The sequence below is a fragment of the Amyelois transitella genome, chromosome 24, assembly GCF_032362555.1.
Source record: "Amyelois transitella isolate CPQ chromosome 24, ilAmyTran1.1, whole genome shotgun sequence".
Taxonomy (NCBI): Eukaryota; Metazoa; Arthropoda; class Insecta; order Lepidoptera; family Pyralidae; genus Amyelois; species Amyelois transitella.
The window spans coordinates 1,158,555-1,183,791 of record NC_083527.1 but is presented as its reverse complement, the minus strand read 5'-3'; the positions used below and the strand labels follow the sequence as shown (position 1 = coordinate 1,183,791).

General features: G+C 35.7%; 2 protein-coding genes across 3 annotated transcripts; both read left to right on the top strand.

The window, feature by feature from the left end:
- The first annotated feature begins 585 nt into the window (after positions 1 to 585).
- LOC106137964 (facilitated trehalose transporter Tret1) lies at positions 586 to 7,724 on the top strand. 2 transcript variants are annotated; one of them, XM_060951130.1, is made up of 8 exons: positions 586 to 743; positions 1,330 to 1,559; positions 1,987 to 2,307; positions 3,289 to 3,400; positions 4,543 to 4,581; positions 5,919 to 6,136; positions 6,248 to 6,430; positions 7,422 to 7,724. In XM_060951130.1, the coding sequence occupies exons 1-8, from the start codon at positions 683 to 685 to the stop codon at positions 7,665 to 7,667; spliced, it is 1,410 nt and encodes a 469-aa protein (XP_060807113.1). In that variant the 5' UTR covers positions 586 to 682; the 3' UTR covers positions 7,668 to 7,724. The 2 variants fall into 2 exon arrangements, with proteins under 2 accessions (XP_060807113.1, XP_013194382.2); XM_013338928.2 differs by having other exon boundaries at positions 4,501 to 4,581.
- Positions 7,725 to 10,323: 2,599 nt separating this feature from the next.
- On the top strand, positions 10,324 to 24,303 carry LOC106137968 (facilitated trehalose transporter Tret1). The gene is made up of 10 exons (XM_013338931.2): positions 10,324 to 10,459; positions 12,699 to 12,931; positions 13,222 to 13,375; positions 13,627 to 13,796; positions 20,882 to 21,005; positions 21,265 to 21,366; positions 21,889 to 21,947; positions 22,262 to 22,417; positions 22,851 to 23,033; positions 23,987 to 24,303. The coding sequence occupies exons 1-10, from the start codon at positions 10,417 to 10,419 to the stop codon at positions 24,212 to 24,214; spliced, it is 1,452 nt and encodes a 483-aa protein (XP_013194385.2). The 5' UTR covers positions 10,324 to 10,416; the 3' UTR covers positions 24,215 to 24,303.
- Positions 24,304 to 25,237: the final 934 nt, after the last annotated feature.

Below are 25,237 nucleotides of genomic sequence, written 5' to 3'. Positions count from 1 at the left end.
ACGCCTATCAGAGAACAGTAACAAACTCTATTTATTTGGTCTTTTTCAAGAAATCACTCCTTGATTTTCTGGTATCTTTTGTTAGAGAAATCATGTTACCCAAATCTGTTTAAATAAATATAATCACGTCTATATACCTTGCGGGGAAGACAGAGCAAACTGTTTTGGTAAAACTGATAGACCACGTTCAGCTGTTTGGCTTAATCATAGATTTCTAGCCTATCGCCTAAAAGAATCCCAAGTTTATAAGCCTATCCCTTAGTCACTTTTTCCGACATCTACGGGAATGAAATAAAGTGGTCCTATTCATTTTTCTTTTGGAAATCACACGGCACATTTTTATTGAGAATTTTATATACCTAAATACTATATTAAAGAAATAATTTTAACACGAAAATGTGTATTCTGAATAATCTTTTCGTAATTACTTCTAAAAAAGAATCTGTCTTGTAGAACAAAAAAATATATATTTTTTAATGAAGGACTCGGATGATAACGGTGTATGTTACCCTACTCCGCAATCCTATCAATTGTTAAAATAAATTAGCTATAAATAACTACGGCAACTCGCTTTCTATAGTTCCTCAGATTCGTTCATTAGAGAAAGTGTAAACCTAATGTTAAATTATAAGTATTATTTTATAATTAATATCAATATATAAAATATATCAAAACGAAAAAAATGGTCGTTGACAGTGTAAAAACTACAGCGTTTTTGGTGCAAGGTCTTGCGACTCTAAAAAGTAAGTTATTTTTAAATTAATATTTTATAATAATAATAATATAATTATAATAATTATAATAATAATAATTATATCCATAATAATAAACAATTAAATATATTTATAACTATTTTTTTTTCGTCAATTTTATTTATATATTTGTCAATTTTATTTATAAACTACATTTTTTAAAGTTATTTATAAATTCATACAAAATAATTATAAATGTTTGAGCACGTTGTCCTATATTGAAAGTATTATTGTTTTTTTATTGGAAGAAGTTAAAAGCTCTATTAATGGCTCTGTCTAACACGCAAGGGATTTAACTATGAAAAATTTAGTCGCCTTTTACAACATCCACGGGAACGAGATGGAGTGGTCCTATCCTTTTTTTATTGGCGCCGGGAACCACACGTCCATTAAAAGCTATTATTGGAGTTTAATTTTTAGCAGCATTGATTGGTTTCATAAACGCGCGGCCATTATGATCTTCTCTTTATATTCTTCTGATCTGCCATCGTTTCCTTATTCTCCTGTCACTAGTATCTAGGGCGGAGTTTTGGTTCATCGAGTGCAGGATTAATTTGATGCGCTGTTTTTTTTTCAGTTTCCTTTTTAGCAGCGTTGATTGGCTTCGTTTACGCATGGCCGTCATATACTCTATCAAATTTCCGATCCGCCGACACAGTGTTATCAGCGCCAATGTCGTCTTTGGAAATATCCCTTCTCGGCAGTCTGACCAATGTTGGAGGGCTCTTAGCGACCCCGCTATGCGGTTATTTATTAAACAAATTGGGACGCAAGTATACTGCGATGCTTTTTGGTTTGCCGTTCGTGGTAAGTTCTTAGTCTGCATATATATACATATGATCACGTCGATATTAATTGTGGGGTAGACAGAGCCAACAGTCTTGAAAAGAGTGTTAGGCCACGCTCAGCTATTTGGCTTTATGATGAATTGAGATTCAAATAGTGACAGGTTGCTAGCCCGTCGCCTAAAAAAAGAATCCCAAGTTTGTAAGCCTATCCCTTATTCGCCTTATTAGCCTTAGTCGTACAACATCCATGATCGATCCCCATTTTTTTTGTTAAAGTTCTCGAGTGAAAGCGCATTTACAAAGTGTATTGATGATTTAATCATTCATTAGTGTTCTTAGTTTAACCCCCGGTGCAAAAAGAGATGTGTTATAAGAAAAAATTGAGGCGGAAGTTTTTCAAATTTCAAATTTAATATTATTAATGATATTGATCGGTTCGATTTCAGATTTCCTGGTCAGTTATATCAATAACCAACTACGTTCCTCTAATATTGTGTGCTGTTGGAATTTCTGGCTTCGGAGCAGCAGGCCAAGTTTTGACAACGGTGTACATAGCTGAAATATCTCAAGACGCTGTCAGGGGTGCCTTCACATCGATAATATCTGTTGGTTACTTCCTTGGGCTACTCCTATCGTATTCATGGGGAGGATTCCTTACGTTCTACGAAGTGGTGTATTTACATTTGGGACTGTCTATTCTGTATTTGGCGATGTCGATGTTTTTGAAAGAGAGTCCGGTGTTTTTGGTACAGAGAGGAAGAGATGAGGTAAGAGATTTTTTTTTAATCGTCTTTTATATATATATTACAAATACCAGTTTCATAAAATAAATAAATAAAAAGATGATCGTGGCCATTCAGTCTTTTTAAGACTATTGGCTCTGTTTACCCCGCAAGGGATATAGACGTGACCATATGTATGTATGTATGTATGTACCAGTTTCATTGGATAAATATGATTTTAAACATTTTGTTGTAAGCAGTAATCAAACGTTTGATTTATTCATTTATTTACTTCAAGGAAAAAATAAGAATAGAACTTAAACTACAGAGAAAATAAAAATTTCAAAAAATTTCAAATTGAAAATTTCGGATCATTTAATAATTTATTATTTTTTTATCTAGTGCATTTAAACAAATGTTTACGCTTTTTACGAGTATTCAGTATATGTAGAACTTCTCTAGCCAAAAATTTTGTCTTAATTGTCGAAAATTACTATTTAATAATAATTTTTGATCATTGATTATCACACCTCTTGATGACTATGAAAGGTGTATACTGCAATGACAAGTAAAGTTAAGAAAACTCATAAGATTTCAGAACTTTTCACAGTAGATAGCAAGAGCTGAACAAATTTATTAACATGATGCATATTTTCCGTGTGGTTCCCGGCACCTATAAAAAGAAGAATAGCACCACTCCATCTCTTTCCCATGGATGTCGTAAAAGGCGACTAAGGGATAGGCTTACAAACTTGGGATTCTTTTTAGGCGACAGGCTAGCAACCTGTCACTATTTGAAACTCAATTCTATCATTAAGCCAAATAGCTGAACGTGGCCTTTCAGTCTTTTCAAGACTGTTGGCTCTGTCTACCCCGTAAGGGATATAGACGTGATGATATGTATGTATGTATGTATGCATATTTTCACGTTCGTATAAGCATTTACCTGTCGTTATCACTTCACATTTACATCAAAACAAATGTTGTATTCATTGATAAACACAGTTCAAAACAAACACATTTCAGGAGGCTGCCAGGTCAATAGCATTTTATAGAAGGGTGAATGTGACATCAAGAGAGGTCGAGGTTGAGTTGAAGAAAATAAAATTGCAGTTAAAAACAATTGCCAATGAAAATGGTTTGTATCTTAAGCATATTTGGAAGGAGTCGAAGTTCTAAATACATACATACATATAATCACGTCTATATCCTTTGCGGGGTAGACAGAGCCAACAGTCTGGAAAAGAAAGATGATAGATCACGTTCAGCTGTTTAGCTTAATGATAGAATTGATTTTAAATTAGTGACAGGTTGCTAGCCCATCGCCTAAAAGAAGAATCCCAAGTATACTCGTATAAGCCTATCCCTTAGTCGCCTTTTACGACATCCATGGGAACGAGATGGAGTGGTCCCATCCTATTTCAATTGGTGCCTGGAACCACACGGCACATTGGTTCCTACTTAAATTCTACTCGGTCTTGTATTTCTATATTAAGTTCATCTGATTTGGTATCTCTTACTATGCTAATACTCACAAATAATAATTTTTACTCGTCATCGCTTCCAATATCTTATCATTATGTTATTATAAATATATGTATGTTAATATTTAGCAAAGGTTTTTGTTTCTGTATGTTTAATTAAAATTTTGACATTTATATTTCACAATCTTTCGCCAGTCTTGGTCACTGACTCTCAAAGATAAGGAAAGTGACACTAAGTTCAGTTGCTTTATTTATGTTTTCAAATTTTCGAAAGGAATAGTTAATAATAATTCTATTATTATTAATTTCCTTTTTTTCCTTTAAAAAAATTAGCTCATTTTGATTTTAAAAGAACATGTTGAACTACTGCAACGCTTCAATTTATTCATGCGTTTGAATATTTTGTATTATTTTACCATAATACGTAAATACATTCATATAATCACGGCTATATATAACGGGGTAGACAGGGCCAACAGTTTTGAAAAGACTGACAGGCCACGTTCAGCTGTTTGGCTTAATGATATAATTGAGATTCAAATAGTGACAGGTTGCTAGCCCATCGTCCAAAAGAAGTATCGCAAATATCCCAATCGTAATAAAGGAATAAAATTCTTCCCTTACGTTTAAAAGGAATAAAATTATTCCCTTACGTATAAATTTGTACCTTTAACTAAATAAATCTATCTCAGAATCATAATATTTCTGACTAATTTATGACTGTTAACAATCAAGTCGAATATATTAATTTCAGACGCCCAGACTACAGACGCATTGATTGAAAATAAACTTACAGGTGAAGCAGCAAGGTCTGATTCAGCTTGGCAGTTTCTACGTAAGTATGACGATTCTGATAGTGTTATGTTTGCAAAGGTCTGAAGTCTGACAAATATGAGATTTTCACGTGCTATTAACGTTACAGTAATCAAAGGTGTTTCTCGTAATGTAAACGAGATAAAATGATCAAATATTGTTTCAACAGGTGTTGAATTATTAAAATTATACGACTCAGATAAAGATTTACTTAGTAACAGTTAACTGGAGAATACTGAGCCTCTTTGATGACTGACCGAAAACGCTGTAGACCGGACAAAGTGGAAAGAGAAAGTTATAAAACTGCACTGACGCTTTGTAAGAGGCAGTAAACTTACATACATATGGTCACTTCTATATCCCTTGCGGGTCAACAGACAGAGTCAACAGTCTTGAAAAGACTGAATGGCCACGTTCAGCTATTTGGCTTAATGATAGAATTGAGATTCAAATAGTGGCAGGCTGCTAACCCATTGCCTAAAGAATCCCTAGTTTGTAAGTATCCCTTAGTCGCCTTTTACGACATCCATGGGAAAGAGATGGAGTGATCCTATTCTTTTCTTTTTGAATGGTGCCGGAAACCACACGGCAAACTTACTTTTAAGTTATTTATTTGACGTCAACCAATGTTGTGAAACCAAAAGATTATGACAATTTTTAAGTGATGAATGACATGTCCCATAAAATTTTGAATTTGAATTTGGACTGCCCAAGGTCTTAAGCATAGTGGCAAAGAGTTTAAATGGTCACACGCAAAGATGAAATAGAGAGAAAGAACAAAAACCTCCTTGATCTGAAGAATTTGACGTTCTAGGCAAGTAGCATAAGTTATGTTGGACTTGACCACGAAGTAGTATAGGACCAGGCTTAGTATGATGATGAAAATAGTTCTGACGTTGTTGTTACCAGAAATTGTGTACTATAATGTCTCCAATCGTTTGTAATCTTACATTGAACAATACTCCTTGAAATTAAAGACTTTGCAGCGCAATTTTTAATAGCGCCACCTTTCTTATCGTTGTTGAGCGAATAAGAAATTCCATGAGTTATAATATTGATAGCAGCCATCTTAATGTCTAGTTATTGTGTCATAATGAAGATGTCACCGCTATACATGTTTTTGAAGTTAGAATCAGAAGTGAGGATAAGAGAAATTTGATGTGAGATTTGAAACGTTGGGGTTTTCAAAATAAAAGTTTATAATTTTATTTATTTTGAAAATATTTAGCAAAATTGTATGAAACTATATCTGTCTAATGAGTAACCCGTTACAGGACTTACAGGCTATTGAGATTAATTACCCTTTGGCAGTATTTTTGTCCTTCCTAACAACTCATGTAATATTATATGTCATTTCAGTAAAATCCGAATCATCAAAGCGTGCGCTCACTACATGTTTAATCATCATGATAATCAAGACATTCATGGGAGCTGTTACGCTACAAGTTTACGCTGAACCACTGTTTAAGATGGCCGTGCCTGACATAAATACTTATAATTGTATTATATTCATGGCGATTGTCAATGTGGCAGCTAGCATTATTTGCTCGCTCCTGATAGACAGACTGGGGAGGAAGGTATGAAAATCAGTATAGATATTTAATAAAATTTTTACTCCGACGCAAAGCATGCGCGACGCCGTTTATATCGCGTGATAAAATACGCTTTTTCGCTTTTTTATTTTCCAGTTCCTCATGATAACCTCGTCAGTTGGATCAGGAGTTTGTACATTCCTACTTGGAACACAAATGTTGTTCAATTGGGCCCCAGGAATCTTTACAGCTGTCATTATGTATGCATTCGCATTTATATATATTGTTGGCGCTAATGCCGTCATATTCGTACTAGGGGGTGAAGTGTTTTTGCCAGAGGTGAGAACTACATTCATACATACGTACGTTTAGTCATGTCTATATCCCTTGCGGGGTAGACAGAGCCAACAGTCTTGAAAAGACTGTTGGCTTTGTCTACTTTGAACTGAGATTCAAATAGTGTCAGGTTGCTAGCCCATCGCTTAAGAAAAGAATCCAAAATTGATAAGCCTATTCCCTTAGTCGCCTTTTACGACATCCATGGGAAATAGAAAGATTTGACCTATTTTGAGTGTACTAATTTATATTGAATGTCTTCCAGAGTTCTAGAAAAAAGGTTGGATGGTATTCACACAAAATTTCATCATATCGATCTAGTAGTGTAGCTACCAAAAAGTAATGGACTGATAGGCAGATTTTTTTTACGTATTTTATTTGGAATACAAATTTACAAGTGTTGGGAAACTCAAGAGTTCAACAATAGAGTTTATAGGCATTTAGGAATGATATGAATCATAAGACTGTTAACAGTAAAGGAAACACTATAGTTTCATATGACTATTGCGATTTCTGTGGTCCCAAAGTATAACCTTGCGACAGTCCAAGTTAAAAAGTAACTTTGTTTGTCACTTTTTAAGTGTCATTCATTTCTTTATAAATGCGAATGAAGATAGAAATATGAAGATCGCAATTATTGTACACAACAACAAAAATGTAGCCTTTCCAAATCTCCCCAGGAAAGAGGCGTGATTTTTTATGTACATACATACATACGGTCACGTCTATGTCCCTTGCGGGGTAGACAGAGCCAACAGTCTTGAAAAGACTGAATGGCCACGTTCAGCTATTTGGCTTAGGTAATGATAGAATTGAGATTCAAATAGTGACAGGTTACTAGCCCATCGCCCAAAAAAAGAATCCCAAGTTTGTAAACCTATCCCTTAGTCGCCTTTTACGACATCCATGGGAAAGAGATGGAGTGGTCCTATTCTTTTTTGTATTGGTGCCGGGAACCACACGGTATTTTTTATGTATGTATTTCATTTTCCAGGTCCGCAGCCTCTGCAACACTTTCATCATGATTTGTATGTGGTCCGTCAATTTCGCAGCTCTTGTCATATTCTTCCCAATCGTGGAGAACTTCGGCCTTCACTCGGCCTTCTTCGGATTCTCCGTCATTTGTTTTGTTGGAGCTCTCTACTGCCACTTCTTCTTGCCAGAGACTAAAGGATTATCAGCTGATGAGATTCAGCTTTTGTTCGTTAAGAATAGAAAGGGTACCGGTGGGAAATCTTGATATAATTTTTTATATAATTTTAGGTTGACTAAATTTTCATTTTTGTTTATTTGTGTAAGTGTGTAAATAAATGAATTGTTAATAATAACTATTAGTATTATTGCTAGTCTTTGTTCTTACTGTGAGGGATAACATAGTGAAGAAAAAGTTCAAGTAACTAAATTCTTTATTAATGCTTCTGTATGTATTTTAGTATATCTATACTAATATTATAAGGCTGAAGAGTTTGTTTGTTTGTTTGAACGCGCTTATCTCAGGAACTACTGGTTCGAATTGAAAATTCTTTTTCTGTCAAATAGATCATTTATCGAGGTAGGCTTTAGGCGACAGGCTAGCAACCTGTCACTATTTGAATCTCATTTCTATATCATTAAGTCAAATAGCTGAACGTGGCATATCAGTCTTTTTAAAGACTGTTGGCTCTGTCTACCCCGCAAGGATATGGACGTGACCATATGTAAGTATTATGAAAAAAGAATTCGTACACATTCGATCACAGCTGTGCCTTAAGAAACGGATATACGATTTTGTTTAATTAAGGAATTAAAGTTTGTTTGTGTTGTTGCTGTATAGGTATAATTACAGTCAATTTATATTTATTTTGTTCTGTATCAAAAATCAAATGTTATTTTTTATATCGCAGCGGATAATTTTAGTCTTCTTCCACTACAGCATAAAGTTTCATCAGTTTTTGATGTTCTATCAAGTTACAATTCTGGGCTCATAATAAAGAAAGTACCTACTTACATAGTCTGCGCCACCTAATCCTCTTTCTACTGATTATTTATTTATTTAAACTTACATACGATCACGTCTATATCCCTTGTGGGGTAGACAGAGCCAATCCCAGTCTTGAAAAGACTGATAGGCCACGTTCAGCTATTTGGTTTTATTATAGAATTGAGATTGAAATAGTAACAGGTTGCTAGCCCATCGCCTAAAATACATATGGTCACGTCTATATCCCTTGCGGGGTAGAGAGAGTCAACAGACCTGAAAAGACTGCATGGCCACGTTCAGCTATTTGGCTTAATGATAGAATTAAAAAAGGATTCCCAAAAAAGGATCCCAAGTTAGTCGCCTTTTACGACATCCATGGGAAAGATATGGAGTGGTACTAATCTTTTTTGTAATGGTGCCGGGAACCACACGGCACAGTACTTAAACTTTATTGTACAAAATGCAAATGTATAGCATAATTGGCGGACTTAATGCTAGAAGCATCATATACTAGTCAACTATTGGGTCTGGTCTAATGATAAAGCAATGAAGAGCCTCATAGATTCTTGTTTTAGGCCACTGACTTACCTGTCGCTATTTAAATCTCAGTTCAGCCAGTTTTCTTTCTCCAGAGAGACCATCATCACATCGAGCACCACTGCAAGCGCCCGTTGACCCCAGGACAGGAAGGCCAAATTAGCGGCCACGCCAGCAAACTGTCTGCCGCAGCAGGCAGAGACGAAGTCCGCTGACGAGGTCCAAAACCCTTAGCAGCATTCTCACACAAGAAAACCATCACGTGCCATTTTCCTCCTGGCTTTAAATGGCTGGATAGACAGAGCCATCAGTCTTGAAATGACTGAAAGGCGACGTTTAGTTTTATGGTTTAGTGATGGAATTGAGATTTATATAGTGACAGATTGCTAGCCTCTGTCTTTTCTTGTCTTTACGAGGAATCCTAAGTTTATAAGCCTATCCCTCACTCGCCCTTTACGACATCCATGGGAAAGATATGGAGTGGTTCAATTCTAAAGTGCCTGATACCTCTCGGCACTTAACATTAAAATTATCGATTAAAATTAAACTTTGTACACATGGTGTTAATTGATTAAACAAACAAATGATAACAATTAATTTACACGTTTAGGAATGAAATGATGTAAAAGCAAAAAGTATGGAAAATATACTTACAAGTAGTGACGTGCCGTTCCCAAATTCCCGTTCCCAGGAAATGTTTCCAATTCCCGTTCCGGGGATCGTTCCCGGGAATATTACCAATTTTGTGGGAGCGTTCCCGGAAACGGCCAACGAGAATGGAATCTTTTTAAATATTGTTTTTATTATTAAAGCGGAATATTTCACTTCATCTTACATTTCTCAGAGGCTTGTTGACCAGCACATTCACATTGTGTTAATTCTAAAAAGAGAACAATAGATAAGATCCAATAAGAAAGACGGCACATGGGTGAAACCGCGCCTGGGAAGCTAGTATTATTACTATTATATTATAAATCTAATCAGGTACCTAGTAACAAAGGAATGTTCCCCAAAATATGGGAACGTACCCCGGAAATTTGTGGAAATTCCCACGGAATATTCACAGTACAAATGGGAATGTTTGAAATATTAAAGAACTATGAGTACCTACAATTTTAATATTTTTTTAGTCTACGTTATGTATTTATATCCGATTAGTGTATTGGAAGACATTAAAACTATTTTTTTAAAGAGAAAATTACAATTTTCCCTGTCATACCCAATCGGAATGGGAACATTCCCTCTTATTTCGGGAAAGTAAGAATGTTCCTGGGAACGTCACATCACTACTTACAAGAGCAAATTGCAAATAGCATTTGGCAAATAATGGCAAACATACGAAATCTCTTATCAGTATATTTGAATTGTAATCTTTATTTAAATTACCTTATATAATTAATATAACATCTCGACATCAAGATATGCATCTAGTAATTGTTCAAATTTACAAAAAAACAGACATTAATGTGATAAGTGATAGAGAAATTTAAAAATGGCGTCAGGAAAGTTGTACCAGGTTTATACAGCATTTGCAGGTAAAATTTCCATGGATGTTGTAAAATGTTACAAGAGAATATTGCAGCTTTTGTCAGGATTCCATGTTGGTTTGGTTACGGTGGTCCGCCGAGAGTCGCTTCGTATAAAAACCTGACTCACTCAATCTAGGATCCATGGTCAAAGGCATACCCCGGGCTCCTCTACAGAGTGGTGAGGATGCAACCAAAACTGAAGCCAGGAGGAAGAAGTTACCTCCTTAAAAAGTTCTTAATTTTTGCTATGGGTCAGCATGGTGTGCCGTGTGGTTCCCGGCACCAATACAAAAAAAAATAGGACCACTCCATCTCTTTCCCATGAATGTCGTAAAAAGCGACTCAGGGATAGGCTTACAAACTTGGGATTCTTTTTTAGGCCATGGGCCAGCAACCTGTCACTGTTTGAATCTCAATTCTATCATTAAGCCAAATAGCTGAACGTGGCCATTCAGTCTTTTCAAGACTGTTGGCTCTGTCTACCCCGCAAGGGATATAGACGTGACCATATGTATGTACGAGTATGTCAGCATGGAACAGCAATTTTGAATAGATCCCTGATTTGTAGTTGGCCAGTAGTGGTTTGAATCAGACTTAACCGAAAACTATATTTCTATAACGTTTATAAATTCGACCTATCAAGGACCAAATTTCGAATGTATCAAAAAAGGGAGATGTTAGGAGTAACCGTAATCGTCAATGTGCATGAAAAGAGTAATGAGTGTGGAGGAAGCGGGAGGGGTCTGTAAGGATCGTAGCGAGTGGAAATACATAGTCTCTACCTACCCCAATGGGAAACAGGCGTGATGGTATGTATGTATGAAATCGAAATAGACAGAGTACCTAAATATTTTCGAGAAGATTTAATGGAGAATGTTCAATAATGGAATTCAGATTCAAAGCTTATGACTGGCTGCTATGATATCCCATCGCCTCAAAGATGAATTCCAAGTTTATAAAGCCAAGAAGGTGTGTGTGGTTCCCGGCACCAATATAAAAAAGAATAGGACCACTCCATCTCTTTCCCATGAATGTCGTAAAAGGCGACTTAGGGATAGGCTTACAAACTTGGGATTCTTTTTTAGGCGATGTGTTAGCAACCTGTCACTATTTGAATCTCAATTCTATCATTAAGCTAAATAGCTGAACGTGGGCATTCAGTCTTTTCAAGACTGTTGGCTCTGCCTACCCCGCAAGGAATATAGACGTGACCATATGTTTAAGTTTATGTTTTAAAGTGAAGAAAAATGCTAATTACATGTCGAATTGTATAAAACTTTTCGTACAAAGTAATTAATAAATTAAACACACGGAAATCAAATTGTGAGAGCAAATAAAATAGTTGGTTTGATAAAGTGGGTGTATATTTGATGTTGCTGATGCAAGCAAGTAGCAAGTGTATTTAAGAATATTAATAGATATTATTAAGGTCACAGACTCGCGGAATTTCTTATCTGTAACATATTTACCTGGTAAACAATTGAATAATGTAATAGTTTACGTATTTGACATACACGTCAACTATCATAAGACCCAGGAAATATAGAAAACTAGCTGTGCCCGCGACTTCGTCCGCGTGGAATAGTTTTTTTGAGCACCATTGAAACCCTCAAGGATGAATAATATTCCCCGTTTATTTTTCACATTTTCCATTATTTCTTCGCTCCTAATAGTTGCAGCGTGATGTTATACAGCCTAAAGCCTTCCTCGATAAATGGTCTATTCAACAATAAAAGAATTTTTCATTTCGAATCAGTTGGTCCTGGGATTAGCGCGTTCAAACAAACAAACAAACTCGTCAGCTTTATAATATTAGTATAGATAAGCAAGACAGAATTTAGACGAAGCAAAAACTATGTAGGGATCGTAGCAAGTGGAAGGATATAAAATCTTTGCCTATCCCTCGGGGAATAAGGCGGATATGTATTAACTAATTGGTTTAAACAAAAATCAGTAGACACAAGGGCTAAAACAAATAACATAAATACTCAATCTTAAAGCAATAATACACCCTATTTGATAACAGTTATTTGTATTAGTTAGTTTAGTACAATTTGAACCATGGATGGTATTGACTAATATTACAGGTAGTTCAGCGGGGTTTGTTTATAACATGAAGGCTTCTCGTAGTCCTTTACCAGCTTGCAACTGTAAGTCCCCGATCTTCTGGGACGCCAGGAGGAAGAAGAATTTTAAGCGTTTTTTACATTTGGTAAACTGCATAAATACTCCTCTTCTGTTTCAGTTGCGTTAGGATCCTTCGTGATGGGATCACTTAACGTGTGGCCGTCATATACTACTTCATTATTCACAGCAGAGAATACTACACTATTATCAACAGCGATGAGTGATTCAGAAGTGTCATTATTGGGCAGCTTACCCTCTTTAGGAGCAATGATTGGAACTGGAGTATGCGGCCTCATTATAGATAAGATTGGACGAAAAATCGGAGGGCTTGCTATATGTTTACCTTATGTGGTAGGTTTCTGATCATGATACAGATTTCAAAGCTACTAGCCACTCGTACAAAATTTTGCTATTACTGGCTGGTTACCAATTTTCATCGAAACATGTTCTTTTGTCACTCGTGATAATTTTGGTTCCCGTATTTTCAGCTGTCAGGTCGGAGCTCAGATCTTGCAAAAAAGTTAATACTTAAATGTTGTATAAAGAATAATTAGTAAAGCCTTCGCCTACCTATCACTAAGTCGCTCTATGTCAAAAATGTAATTTAGAATAATTATATGATATTTTATATATTGTTTCAGCTATCATGGGCGATCATAGAGGTATCCTCATCTTCGATGCTTATCTTAGCTGCAAGATTTATTTCTGGTGTCGGAGGTGGTGCATTCTTGGCATACGCACCAATATTTATATCAGAAGTTGCAGAAACATCTATCAGAGGAGCTTTGGCTTCATGTACGTTATAGTTCTGAATTCGTATAATTTTTTTATTAGATCTAATATCAAATAACAAAATTTGTATTAACAATCACTGTCTTAAAAAACTTACTTATTTTGACTGGACATTTACTTAATATTTATTAGAAATAAAAAACGATTAAGCTTTTTAAGAAAAAAATCATTTTTATTTGCCCAGGATTTTATTTGTTCGTTACACTAACAAAACCTATCTGTAAAAAACTCAGGTTTTTATTGTCTATTTACAGTTCCAATGGTAGCCTACGGCTTAGGACTCCTCTGCTCTTATATACTTGGCTGGTTCTGTTCGTACCACATCATCATCTGGCTCAACATCCTGATGAGCGTCTCAGTGTGTCTGCTTTTGTTTTTGGTCAAAGAGAGTCCTACGTACCTCGTGAGGCAGAAGAGAGATGAGGTGGGGAAATTGAAATTAATTATATAAAACTCTTATATTTTTTTCTAAATTTGGTTTCTATATCCATTGGAGTTAACATATCTTTTTGGTTAGTCTTTAAAGTTTACTTTTGCAGTTGTATAACTTGGGAGTGACCTAGTCTAAACTTTAGTCATGTTTAGAAAAGCAATATTTATGTATATATTAAAATTGTGATCTAAATAATATACGAGTATAATATAACTTTTTGGTAGTGGTCTCGCGGAAGGAAATGGACAAGGAGTACCTTTGATCCGTAACTCGAGCTCTTGTCCAGCGCCGGTATCTTCCACGATCCAAAGGGTAGTTTTTGGGAAACACAAATCACTGCACTTCACAAATTAACCCCGGGGTGCGTAGTTAATAAAGTTTTAGCGTCTTTGATGAATTTTGCGAATATTCACAATCGATGCAGAGAGCGGTGCAGATGCGCGCGGAGACGAATTTGGCGCGCTTTTTTTTAAAATTCTTTTTCGAAATTTGGGAAATGTGTGAGAGTGGGACAGGAATAGGATTGAGTGCGTGCGTGAAAGAGTGCGTATATGTAGTGTTGCGTTTATAAAAAATATGTTAAAAAATAAATAATTGGCGAAGACAAGTCTGCCGGCCTAGAGGTTTCCTCTATATTACATGAAACAACATACAGGAACTAGGAATAAATACAATTGCAAGTTTTGAGTAGATACGTAACTAATAACAAAAAAATTAAAACTTACAACCTAAAATATATAAATCTAGGTAATAACATTTATTGAGTAGGCAATGGGCAAACCCGGATTACTGGACGTATATAACTCCCAGAAGAAGTGCGAACCTTGACGGTTCGAACTATATTGTCTTTACCCGGGTAAACGTCTGTAATGACTCCCAGGGGCCAACAATGAGGATGCGTATTATTGTCTTTGAGTATGACTACAGTACCCAGTTTTATATTTTCTGAGGACTTAGTCCATTTTTCTCTTTGTTGAAGGGAAGTGAGATATTCCTGGCTCCAACGACGCCAGAAATCATGCGTGAGTTTACATAACAATTGATAACGTGATAAGCGATTATCAGGCGATTCAAGGTAATTTTCAGCGGGAAGAAATTTTATAGGAGTAACATTTAAAAAATGATTTGGAGTGAGAGCAGTTGCTTCAGGTTCAGTACCTAGCACACAAAGGGGTCTACTGTTCAGCAAACCCTCTATTTGAACTAAGACAGTTGTGAACTCCTCGTAAGTTAAGATCTGAGAGCCTACAGTTTTGAGTATATGAGTTTTAACACTCTTAACATTAGCCTCACTTAGACCGTTAAAATGAGGACCGTACGGCGGGCTATGTTTAAATTGAATTTTATTTGTCAATAAATAATTACTGATATAATTTTGGTGAGCTGTGGACTGTAATAAATCATAAATTTCACTAAGTTTTCGTTTAGCGCCGATAAAGTTGGTTCCGCCATCGCTATAGATCATAGAAACCGGACCTCTTCTACTTATAAAGCGTTTGAAAGCGTCGACAAACAATTCTGAACTGAGATCAGAAACTAATTCTAAATGTAACGCCTTGGTGGCGAGACACACAAATAGACAAACATATGCCTTGTGGCTTTTGATTCCACGGCGTCGAATATGTGTAATAAAAAAGGGGCCTAAATAATCTACAGCAGTGTTAACGAAACACTTAACTTTTGAAATGCGAAAGGTAGGTAAATCTCCCATGCGAGGGTAAGTGAATTTCGGTTTAAGTTTGAAACAAATATTGCATTTATGTACGCGTTGACGAATTAAGTTTCTAGCGGATAGTATCCAAAACTTTTGTCTTATAAGAGCGAGTAATAGTGAAGGTCCTGTATGAAGGTTAGTAACGTGATAATAATCAATAATCAATTGAGTTATTAAATTTTTAGAAGGTAATAAAATGGGATGCTTTTGACCGAAATCGAGTTCAGAGTTAGATAATCTCCCACCGACTCTTAGAAGGCCTTCCTTGTCGATAAAAGGGTTTAACTTGAGTAGAGAACTATCAGATAATTTCCCATTTCGCAAAGCGGTAATTTCTTTAGAGAAATGCTTATTTTGAACAAAGCGGATTATATAAAGTTCAGAAAATTCTAAATCTTGTACAGAAATAGGTTGTTGAGATTTTAATTTTTGTATAAAACGTAACATATAAACAACCGAGCGTAATAATTTCAACCAGTTTGAAATTCTTTCAGCCATAATTTCAATTGGATGAGAAGTCTGAATATCTTCAGGACTTTGAACGACTAAACTTATTGTTTTAGTCTCTAAATTTCCTAAACAACCATTAGGATTAATCGTAAAAGGTTTCAATGGCCAATCAGAACAACTAAGGCTTAGCCAATTGGGACCATTAAACCAAAATTGATTGTTGACTAGAGCTTTAGGCGTTACAGGTCGAGATATAATATCTGCGGGATTTTCAATGCCTTTTACATGAAACCAATGCTTAGCGGGAAGTTTTGAGTTAATCTCAGTAATTCTATTAGCCACAAATGTATGGAATTTATACGGCGGAGAATGAATCCACGTAAGCGCCACAGATGAATCTGAAAACGAGTATATTTCGTTGATATGACATCTCTGGGAAAGAGTATGTCTAACGGCGTCTAGAAGGTTAGCGAGAAGAAGAGCGGCGCACAGCTCTAGTCGTGCGAGTGGCATTTTAGATAGTGAAGCTACGCGAGACTTAGAAGCGAGCAAGTGGACAGAGCCGGGTGAGTATGAGTCTTGACTAACGCGAATATACACATTAGCGCCATAGCACCTTTCACTTGCGTCTGCGAAACCTAGAAGAATGACATGCGGAGAACGTAATCCGACATGTCGCGGAATTTTTATTTGTTCTAGACAAGCAAGTTCATTATGAAACTGTGTCCATTTATTTAAGATCGCGGGAGGCACTGGATCGTCCCAATCAAGGCCAGCCATCCAGCATTCTTGAACGAGCAGTTTCATGTATGTGACCACCGGGCCTAGTAGTCCTAATGGGTCGAACAAGCGCGCAGTAATCGAGAGAATAAAGCGCTTGGTGCACTCTTGCATATCAGCGTTTGTTGAGAATTGAAAATGATCAGTAGTAGGTAACCACTGCATTCCTACTATCTTATGTGGAGTTGAAGCGTTAGTATCAAATTGTATGACGTCTTCACTTTGCATTGCGGACGACTTGTCCAAGAGGTCGGGACTATTAGAAATCCACTTCGTGAGATTAAAACCACCAGAGGCAAACATTTGGATCAACTCGGACTTGGCCTTTAGAGCGACGTCTACGCCATCCATAGATGTGATGAAATCATCCATGTACATGTGAGTTTCAGCTTCTGTAGCGGCGAGAGGAAATTGATCGCGGCTATCGGCAGCTAGCTGGCGAATGACTCTCATGGCAAGGTAAGGGGAACTTGATATACCGAAAGATACACGATTGAACTCGAACGTATCGATATCAGATCTAGAATCGAATCGATATAAAATACGTTGAAAAACGTGATGAGTGGGAGTAAGTTTCAATTGAAAATACATCTTTTCAATGTCTGCAGATAGGGCCACAGAGAACATGCGTAAATTTAATAAAAGGTCAAATATACTTGTCTGTAAATTCGGACCTGTATAAAGAAGGTCATTAAGGGACTTTCCACTAGTAGTTTTACTACTGGCGTCAATAACGATACGAGTTTTCGAAGTGAGTTTGTCGGGGCGATAAACAGCTCTGTGCGGAATATAATAAGAGCTATCATCCGACGATGCATTTTCAACCTTAGATAAGTAACCTTTATCAATATAACTTTGCAAAGTGTCGTTGTAATTTGTACGTAAATCAGGATTACTATCAAGTTTTTTCTCTAAATTCAGTAAACGGCGTCTAGCGATAAAATGAGAATTTCCTAATTCTGAAGGATTATGTTTAAACGGGAGATGCACAGTATAACGACCGGTACTATCTCGAGAATAAGTTGACTTGAAGATTTCTTCACAGGCCTGATCGTCAGGGCTCATATGAATTTTATGAGGGACATTGTCAAGTTCCCAAAAGCGTTGAGTAATTGATTCTAGCGTTGAGGTTTGTTCAGTAAAACAAAAGAAAGTTTTATTATTAGCATTGCGACAGGGCTTGATGCGCGTAACAGCAGCCTTACCCATGGCTACATATCCAAGAGTAGTTTCTAACGCAACTACGGAAGAATGCGGTGAAGTCACTTTGTCACTTCCTAACAGAAACGGGAAGAGCTCGTTACCAATTAAACAATCCACCTCGCCGGGCGTGTGGTAATTATAGTCAGCCATTGGTAAGTCACTAAAGTGAGTTAATTTAGAAATATCTAACTCATAGTTGGGTAGGTGGTCGGTGATCGAGTCAATAACACGCGCAACTATATCATACGAACACATAGGATCGAAACGGGAATGGAATTTCAGAGTAGTGACTCCGTATGATACACTTTCGGTCTGACCGATACCTTTAATCGAGGAGGAAGCGGGAGTTATTTTTAAATTTAATCGATCACAGCAAGATTTTGTGATGAAGTGGCTCATAGATCCACAATCTAAAAATAGACGTAAATTATGTCGCTTATTCTTATTAAAAACATAAACGGAAGCAGTAGGTAAAACAACGGTATTACCTAGCTCATTACAACGAGACGAAGTAACAACCGACAGCGCAACATTATTTAAATTTGCGCGCGTATTCGAGTCTGCGTGTACTTGCTGCATAGAATTCGACTGTGTGAGCGTATCGGCAACAGGGGCTGAATACGGTGCGTGCGAGTGAGACGGATAGCTCACTGACTTCGCCTTGTGACTAGACGGTGTGATAGCACTTTGAGTATCATGCATGTGCAACAAAGAATGATGTCTTTGCTGACAAATATTACAGTTACGTTGAGAACGACAGACTGCAATATTATGAAATCCGAGGCAATTAATACAAAAATTGTACTTAGTGACTAAATTATTTCTGGAAACTGGAGTCTGATTCAAGAAATGTTGACACTTATACAATGCGTGTGAAGGTTGAGAATTGCATATCAAACAATTGTAAGATAGTGAGTTTTTAGAATTAGAATTACGTATGTCTGTTTTGGTATTTATCTGATCGGTGTTAGCGAAATAATTATGCGTTGCTTTATTTTTGTTAGTATTTTTATTAGCGTTCGAGGGTAGCGTTTTGTTCATAGTATAGGCAGACGAACGAAGCGTTTGTATCTTGTTTTGATGATTGACAAATTGCGTTATTTGAGAAAAAGTAGGTATCTCAACACATGAATGCATTTGCTCAAATAATCTTACTGTCTCTTTGTCAAGTTTATTGAGTGCTATATGCGTAAAAATATAATCGGACAAGTTATCGATTTTTAATCTGCGTAACGCAGATTCGGCCGAGCAAAATTGCTCCAAGAATGTATCAAGCGATTGGCCAGTCTTAAAATTAATCATTTGGTCAATATAAAATGACGCTTGGACTCTGATATCTTGGTATTTCTCCAAAAGCGCGTTCCAAATAATCAAATAATTGTCTGACGTGGGAGGTATACCGGAACATACTGTTAGGGCTTTACCTGTTAGTTTGCCTACCAGATACTGAACCTTCTCCGCATCCGTCAAGCGGGGATTTTCGTGAATTAAACTCTTAAAGTTTTCATAAAAGAGTGACCATTTTGTGGGGGTACCATCAAATGATATCAAATTAAGCGGGGGTAATTTCTTATTCAACAATTCAAACTTTTGATCGCACCTGGAAATCTTACAGTTGTATTTATTTTCGCAAGCTTTAATATGACAATAAAGTTGGTCAAAAGATTTCATACTGGAGTAATCCGGTTTTGATTTTGGATCAAAAGAGATTTGAGCTATGGCTAAATCATCGAGCGTTTGCATAAAATCAGTCCTAGTTTTTTCAAGCGACTGTATCATTATCAAGAACTGCTCTTTGTTTGTTTCATCGGAAATATCTTTACTAAGTGTATATGCGTCTTGAATAATAGCAAAAAGATGTTCCTTTTTTGCTGTTAATCGAACAATTTCGGGAGAATATGCACATTCAGACTTTTGTTTCGACATTTTAAATTGAAAATATGTAAAAAATTACTTTAATGAAACTAGAAAATAAATTTATAAAATAAATCGGTGAAAATAAATATGGCGGCGATGTCGATAAATAATTTGACGCAAATTCGTAACAAAAAATATCAAATTATCTCGAAAAATACAATTGAACGAATATTTGTTATGCGTAATATATATTCTATTGTGAATCTATAAGATAATAAATTATTATATTTAAGAGAAACATATGAGTTTATGAGTGTTTAAGCGAATGAAAGTGTAGCGTAATGTAGGTAGTTAAGTATGTAGTAATGAGATGCGTTGCGTGGTGCGTTGGAATTAAGTAAAATATACGATATTAATAGCGTGTGAGAAGTATTGCGTTGAAGAAGAGTAATGTGAGGATAGCAGATAGGGATACGGCTCGTGAGGAACACTTGGTCTCGCGGAAGGAAATGGACAAGGAGTACCTTTGATCCGTAACTCGAGCTCTTGTCCAGCGCCGGTATCTTCCACGATCCAAAGGGTAGTTTTTGTGAAACACAAATCACTGCACTTCACAAATTAACCCCGGGGTGCGTAGTTAATAAAGTTTTAGCGTCTTTGATGAATTTTGCGAATATTCACAATCGATGCAGAGAGCGGTGCAGATGCGCGCGGAGACGAATTTGGCGCGCTTTTTTTTAAAATTCTTTTTCGAAATTTGGGAAATGTGTGAGAGTGGGACAGGAATAGGATTGAGTGCGTGCGTGAAAGAGTGCGTATATGTAGTGTTGCGTTTATAAAAAATATGTTAAAAAATAAATAATTGGCGAAGACAGGTAGTCACAAGGTCATCTAAGCACACTTGGATCAATTTCATAAAAAATGGTTCTCTTAGAGCAATACCATTTTAATATTGGTGAGGCGTTGATTTAGACTTAAATAATTTTAGTAGACATTATTTTAATTGGTATGCGTTTCCTTCGATGGATTTTTTATAACATTTAATTATTAATTATTTTTTTCTATATTTCAGGACGCCCGAAAGTCTTTAGCTGCATACAGAGGTGTATCAGCATCGTCTATGATAGTCACTGAGGAACTAGCCACATTGAAAGCACAGCTTTCGCCTCCAACTCAACTTATTAGTATCAATGAAGGTATCAGTTCAATTTATAACAAAACATGTAATCATAGCTATGATCTCTCAATATGTTTGTGTTCCAGCTAGCATACAAACATTTTGAGATCTAACTTTGTGACTTTATTGGTAAGGTCTTTGTAATTTTGTTAGAGTCCAGAAAGGGTATTGTCGAGTGTCGATATTTATATCTAGTCTAGATACTAACTATAATGTGCCTGTTTTTGAAATATTATCAAATTTCAACAAAGGTACCTATTTAAAACCTTTATTTTTAGATTCTCAAACAAAAACAGATGAAGGTGAGAATGAGAAGCTGAATTTAGAAAATGGCACAGTTGATGAAGAACTGCCTAAAATGTCACCGATCAAGCTGTTGTGTAAGTATACATTGTATTACTTATTTATTCACGCCAATAATACAACGGTAGTAAAGTATTTGGCAAATAATTCTTATATAACAAAATATAATCTTGACAGTCTTCATTTTAAATACAAAAGAAAATATATGGGCAAGAAACTAAGAAGTTACTGACAGAAACAAATTGTATAATCTTTCATCGTCGAAATATCATCATCTTCAGCCATAGTCCATTCTTGAAAATGAGTCTCTTGTATTTTTTACTTAATGTTCACTAACAAAATATCAACAAGGACTATCAAGGTCTCTTCTTCTTGTTGAACAAGATGAAGTACTTTTGCCTTTTGCGTGCAATGCATATGTATAATCGTCCACCCATCTCATTAGCCCCAATGTTTTCAAATTATGCGGAGTCTCCACTCTTGTTGCACTTATGTTTTTAAATAAATGCCGGCCACACGAAAATAATATGGTATTTTTATAATTAGGAATGAAATGGGGCTTTATGTATACTTTCTTGATTATAATATAATTATTTCAGTTACTGAACCGGCATCCCGTCGAGCGTTCACAGTTTTGGGAGTTATTATCACGATGCAGGTACAATAATAAATATTGAATCATTACAATTATTAAATTATGGACTTCTTTTGTCATGTCCTGGATGTAAACAAAACATTAGCCCCTTTACGTAAGATGATTCACATTTTACTTAAGCCTTTTAAGAAAATATAAAAAGACTTGATAGTAAAACTGACTTTTTTTACATTTAAATCGTTATATTAAAACGATTAAGCAGATACTCTGAGATTGGTACTTTAATAGAAGACTCTGCGGTATCAGTTTTATTGTTATGATCGTTAAACAAATCAACGTTTTTATTTGTTTTAGTAACTATCTTTTTTGACTCTCAGGTGTTCATGGGAATAGTTCCAGTTCAAGTTTATGCCAAGAACGTTTTCAAAGAAGCAGATCCAGCGAATGCGGACCTTTTTTCCGTTATTTTTGCCTTAGTATTCATTAGTGGATGTAGCCTTACTGCTGGTATTGCTGATTTAGCTGGACGTAAAGTAAGTGCATTATGTGGAAAAATAATTTTTAAATGTCAAATTCTGAGTTGGCATTAACACCCGTTAAATCTGCTTCTAAACATCTAATGGTTACAAGCATTAGTTTCGCCTCGTGTTTTTGATTTAGAAAATCTGTTTTTTTACTTATTTTACAATTAGCATAGTCCTTCTTTAAACAATATATCTAAGTTGTAGAAGTATTTGATTCAGTCTTTCCAAGACTGTTGGCTCTGTCTACCCCGCTAGGGATATAGACGTGACCATATGTTTGTATGTATGTAGAAGTATTTGACCAAAACAAATAAGTTTGTTGGTAACGCTTACAAAAAATATACTTATATAATTTTTAAGAAAAGTATAATTGTTCTTGTCTTTATATACACTGATTTAGAAATTATTAAAGATTTGTTAAATATTTCCTTGTCTATTACAGGTTTTGGTGATAGTATCATCAGTGCTGGTAGCAATCTGGCTGGTGGTTCTCGGTCTACAGATGCAGTTGAAATTTGCCCCAGAATGGGTCACAGTGCTCATTATTATGACATACTGCTTTTGTTTTATGTTCGGAGCGGCTACTGTACCCTATATTTTGTTGACTGAGATCTTCTGTCCTGAGGTAAGTTATTTTTACATATATCTATTAGGTACTGTGCGGGCTAAAAATTAAGGTAACATGGAGATGTTGCATGCAGTCAACTTCCACCCGTTCAGGGAATCGACTCATGGACCTTGATTAGATATATGTCTTATAATCTCTCTCACTAGATAGAGAGAAATAACACATAGGTATGCTAACATTAGGTATGCCTTATTGGTAAGGCATACTTATGCTTGTAATTCATAATATGCAGTGGTACAATATCATGTCGCAACAAAGTATCTCTCACGAAATGTTCTTGTGGTTGCCTGGAAGATATTGCATAATGCGATAAGGCCGCCTTTTGTACATAATCTTGTCATAAGCTTAGGATAAATTTATTGTTATAATTTTATTTGCAATGAAAGGTATTCTATATTCCTATGTGGTTCCCGGCACCAATACAAAAAAGAATAGGACCACTCCATCTCTTTATAAACTCGGGATTCTTTTTTAAGGCGATGGGCTAGCTACCTGTCACTATTTGGATCTTAATTCTATCATTAAGCCAAACAGCTGTACGTGGCCGTCATCAGTCTTTTCAAGACTGTTAGCACTGTCTACCCCGCAAGGGATATAGACGTGATTACATGTATGTATTCCTATTATTAGTAAGAACATCCGTTGTCGAGTGGTATGGCCCAAAAATCATATCCATTTCAAGGTGCACATGTTTATATTCTACCGAAGCTAATGACAAGTTTTTGAATTACAAACATAAGTTTTATAACGTTGTAAGAACCTGCATATTCATACATCTGGTACATACATCATACATCCAGTGAAACCATGATCAAAACTGTCGTCTAAATACCCAAAATATCCACTCCAGGTCACAATCTAACCCCAAGTTTGATAACGATGATCATAATTTGTAAAAAAATAATAATTGAAATTTGAAGTAATTCTGAATTCGAAAAATTCTATTTCAGGTCCAAAACATCGCGTCCATGATAATCATTGAATGGGTTTGGTTCATCAACTTCGTCATTATCGGCGTGTTCCCCTACTTTGTCAAATTCTTTGGCATGCACGGTACATTCTACATGTTTGCCGCAGTCGGCATTCTCAATGCAACATTCAGTTATTTCATGGTACCAGAAACTAAGGGGCTGTCCAATATGCAAATTCAGGATCTGTTGGTGAGGCGGAAGAAGTGATTTTAGAAGTAGATACGTTTGTAATTTTTATTTAATTAAGTGTAAATAATGTAGTTTTTGTTTTATAAAGATTATATTTTAAAGACATGTGTTGAAGTTTTATTCAGGTAATAAAAATTAATGTACATACATACTTATAAACATGTCTATATCCCTTGCGGGGTATACAGATCCAACGGTTTTGAAAACGTTGAAAACTGATAGGTTCAGCTGTTTGGTTTAATAATAGAATTGAGATTAAAATAGTGACAGGTTGCTAGCCCATCGCCTAAAAGAAGAATCCCAAGTTTATAAGCCTTAGTCGCCATCTACGACAATCATAGGGAAGAGATGAAGTGGTGCTATTTTTTTTTCTATTGATGTCACACGCAATTCGAAATCATAAAATTCATGCATGCATGCATACATTTAAATTATCATTCCACAGAAATAGAATTATATGTATAATAGGCAATCAAGTAATAGGTCTTAACCAAAATAAAAATAACTAAATATGAGTACTTACAACTTAGGTATGCTAGAACAGTTTGAACCCACCTCAAGTGACTAGAACAGTAAAAAAAGGTCATGAAATCGAAAGTATAAATATAGTCCACTTGAATAAAAGACATTACTATAATTTAATTTATTTTATTGGTTCGTTAAAATATCTTGTACAGAGAGTATTATTACAGTAAGCACAGAATAGGTACAACTTTCAAAAGGAATAGCAGTGACATTGGAGAATATATTTCGCCCTCACCATCGAGCATCGGTAAGTATTCAATCTTGTATCGTTAGATTTTTACTTGATTTGGTGCGATACAACCTCACGGGTTCAGACAAAATTAACGCACGGTTAATGTAATGAATTAACATCTACAAATCGTATTCTTAAATTCTAATTGTCGTTGGACTTCAACAATTTCGTAAAATCAAAGTTTCGAGTAATTTCCGTTGTACAGGATTGTGATGACGTCACTGTGTGGTAGAAATACAAAAATGAATATGATCTTAATGCTGATAAATCGAATAACTATAATT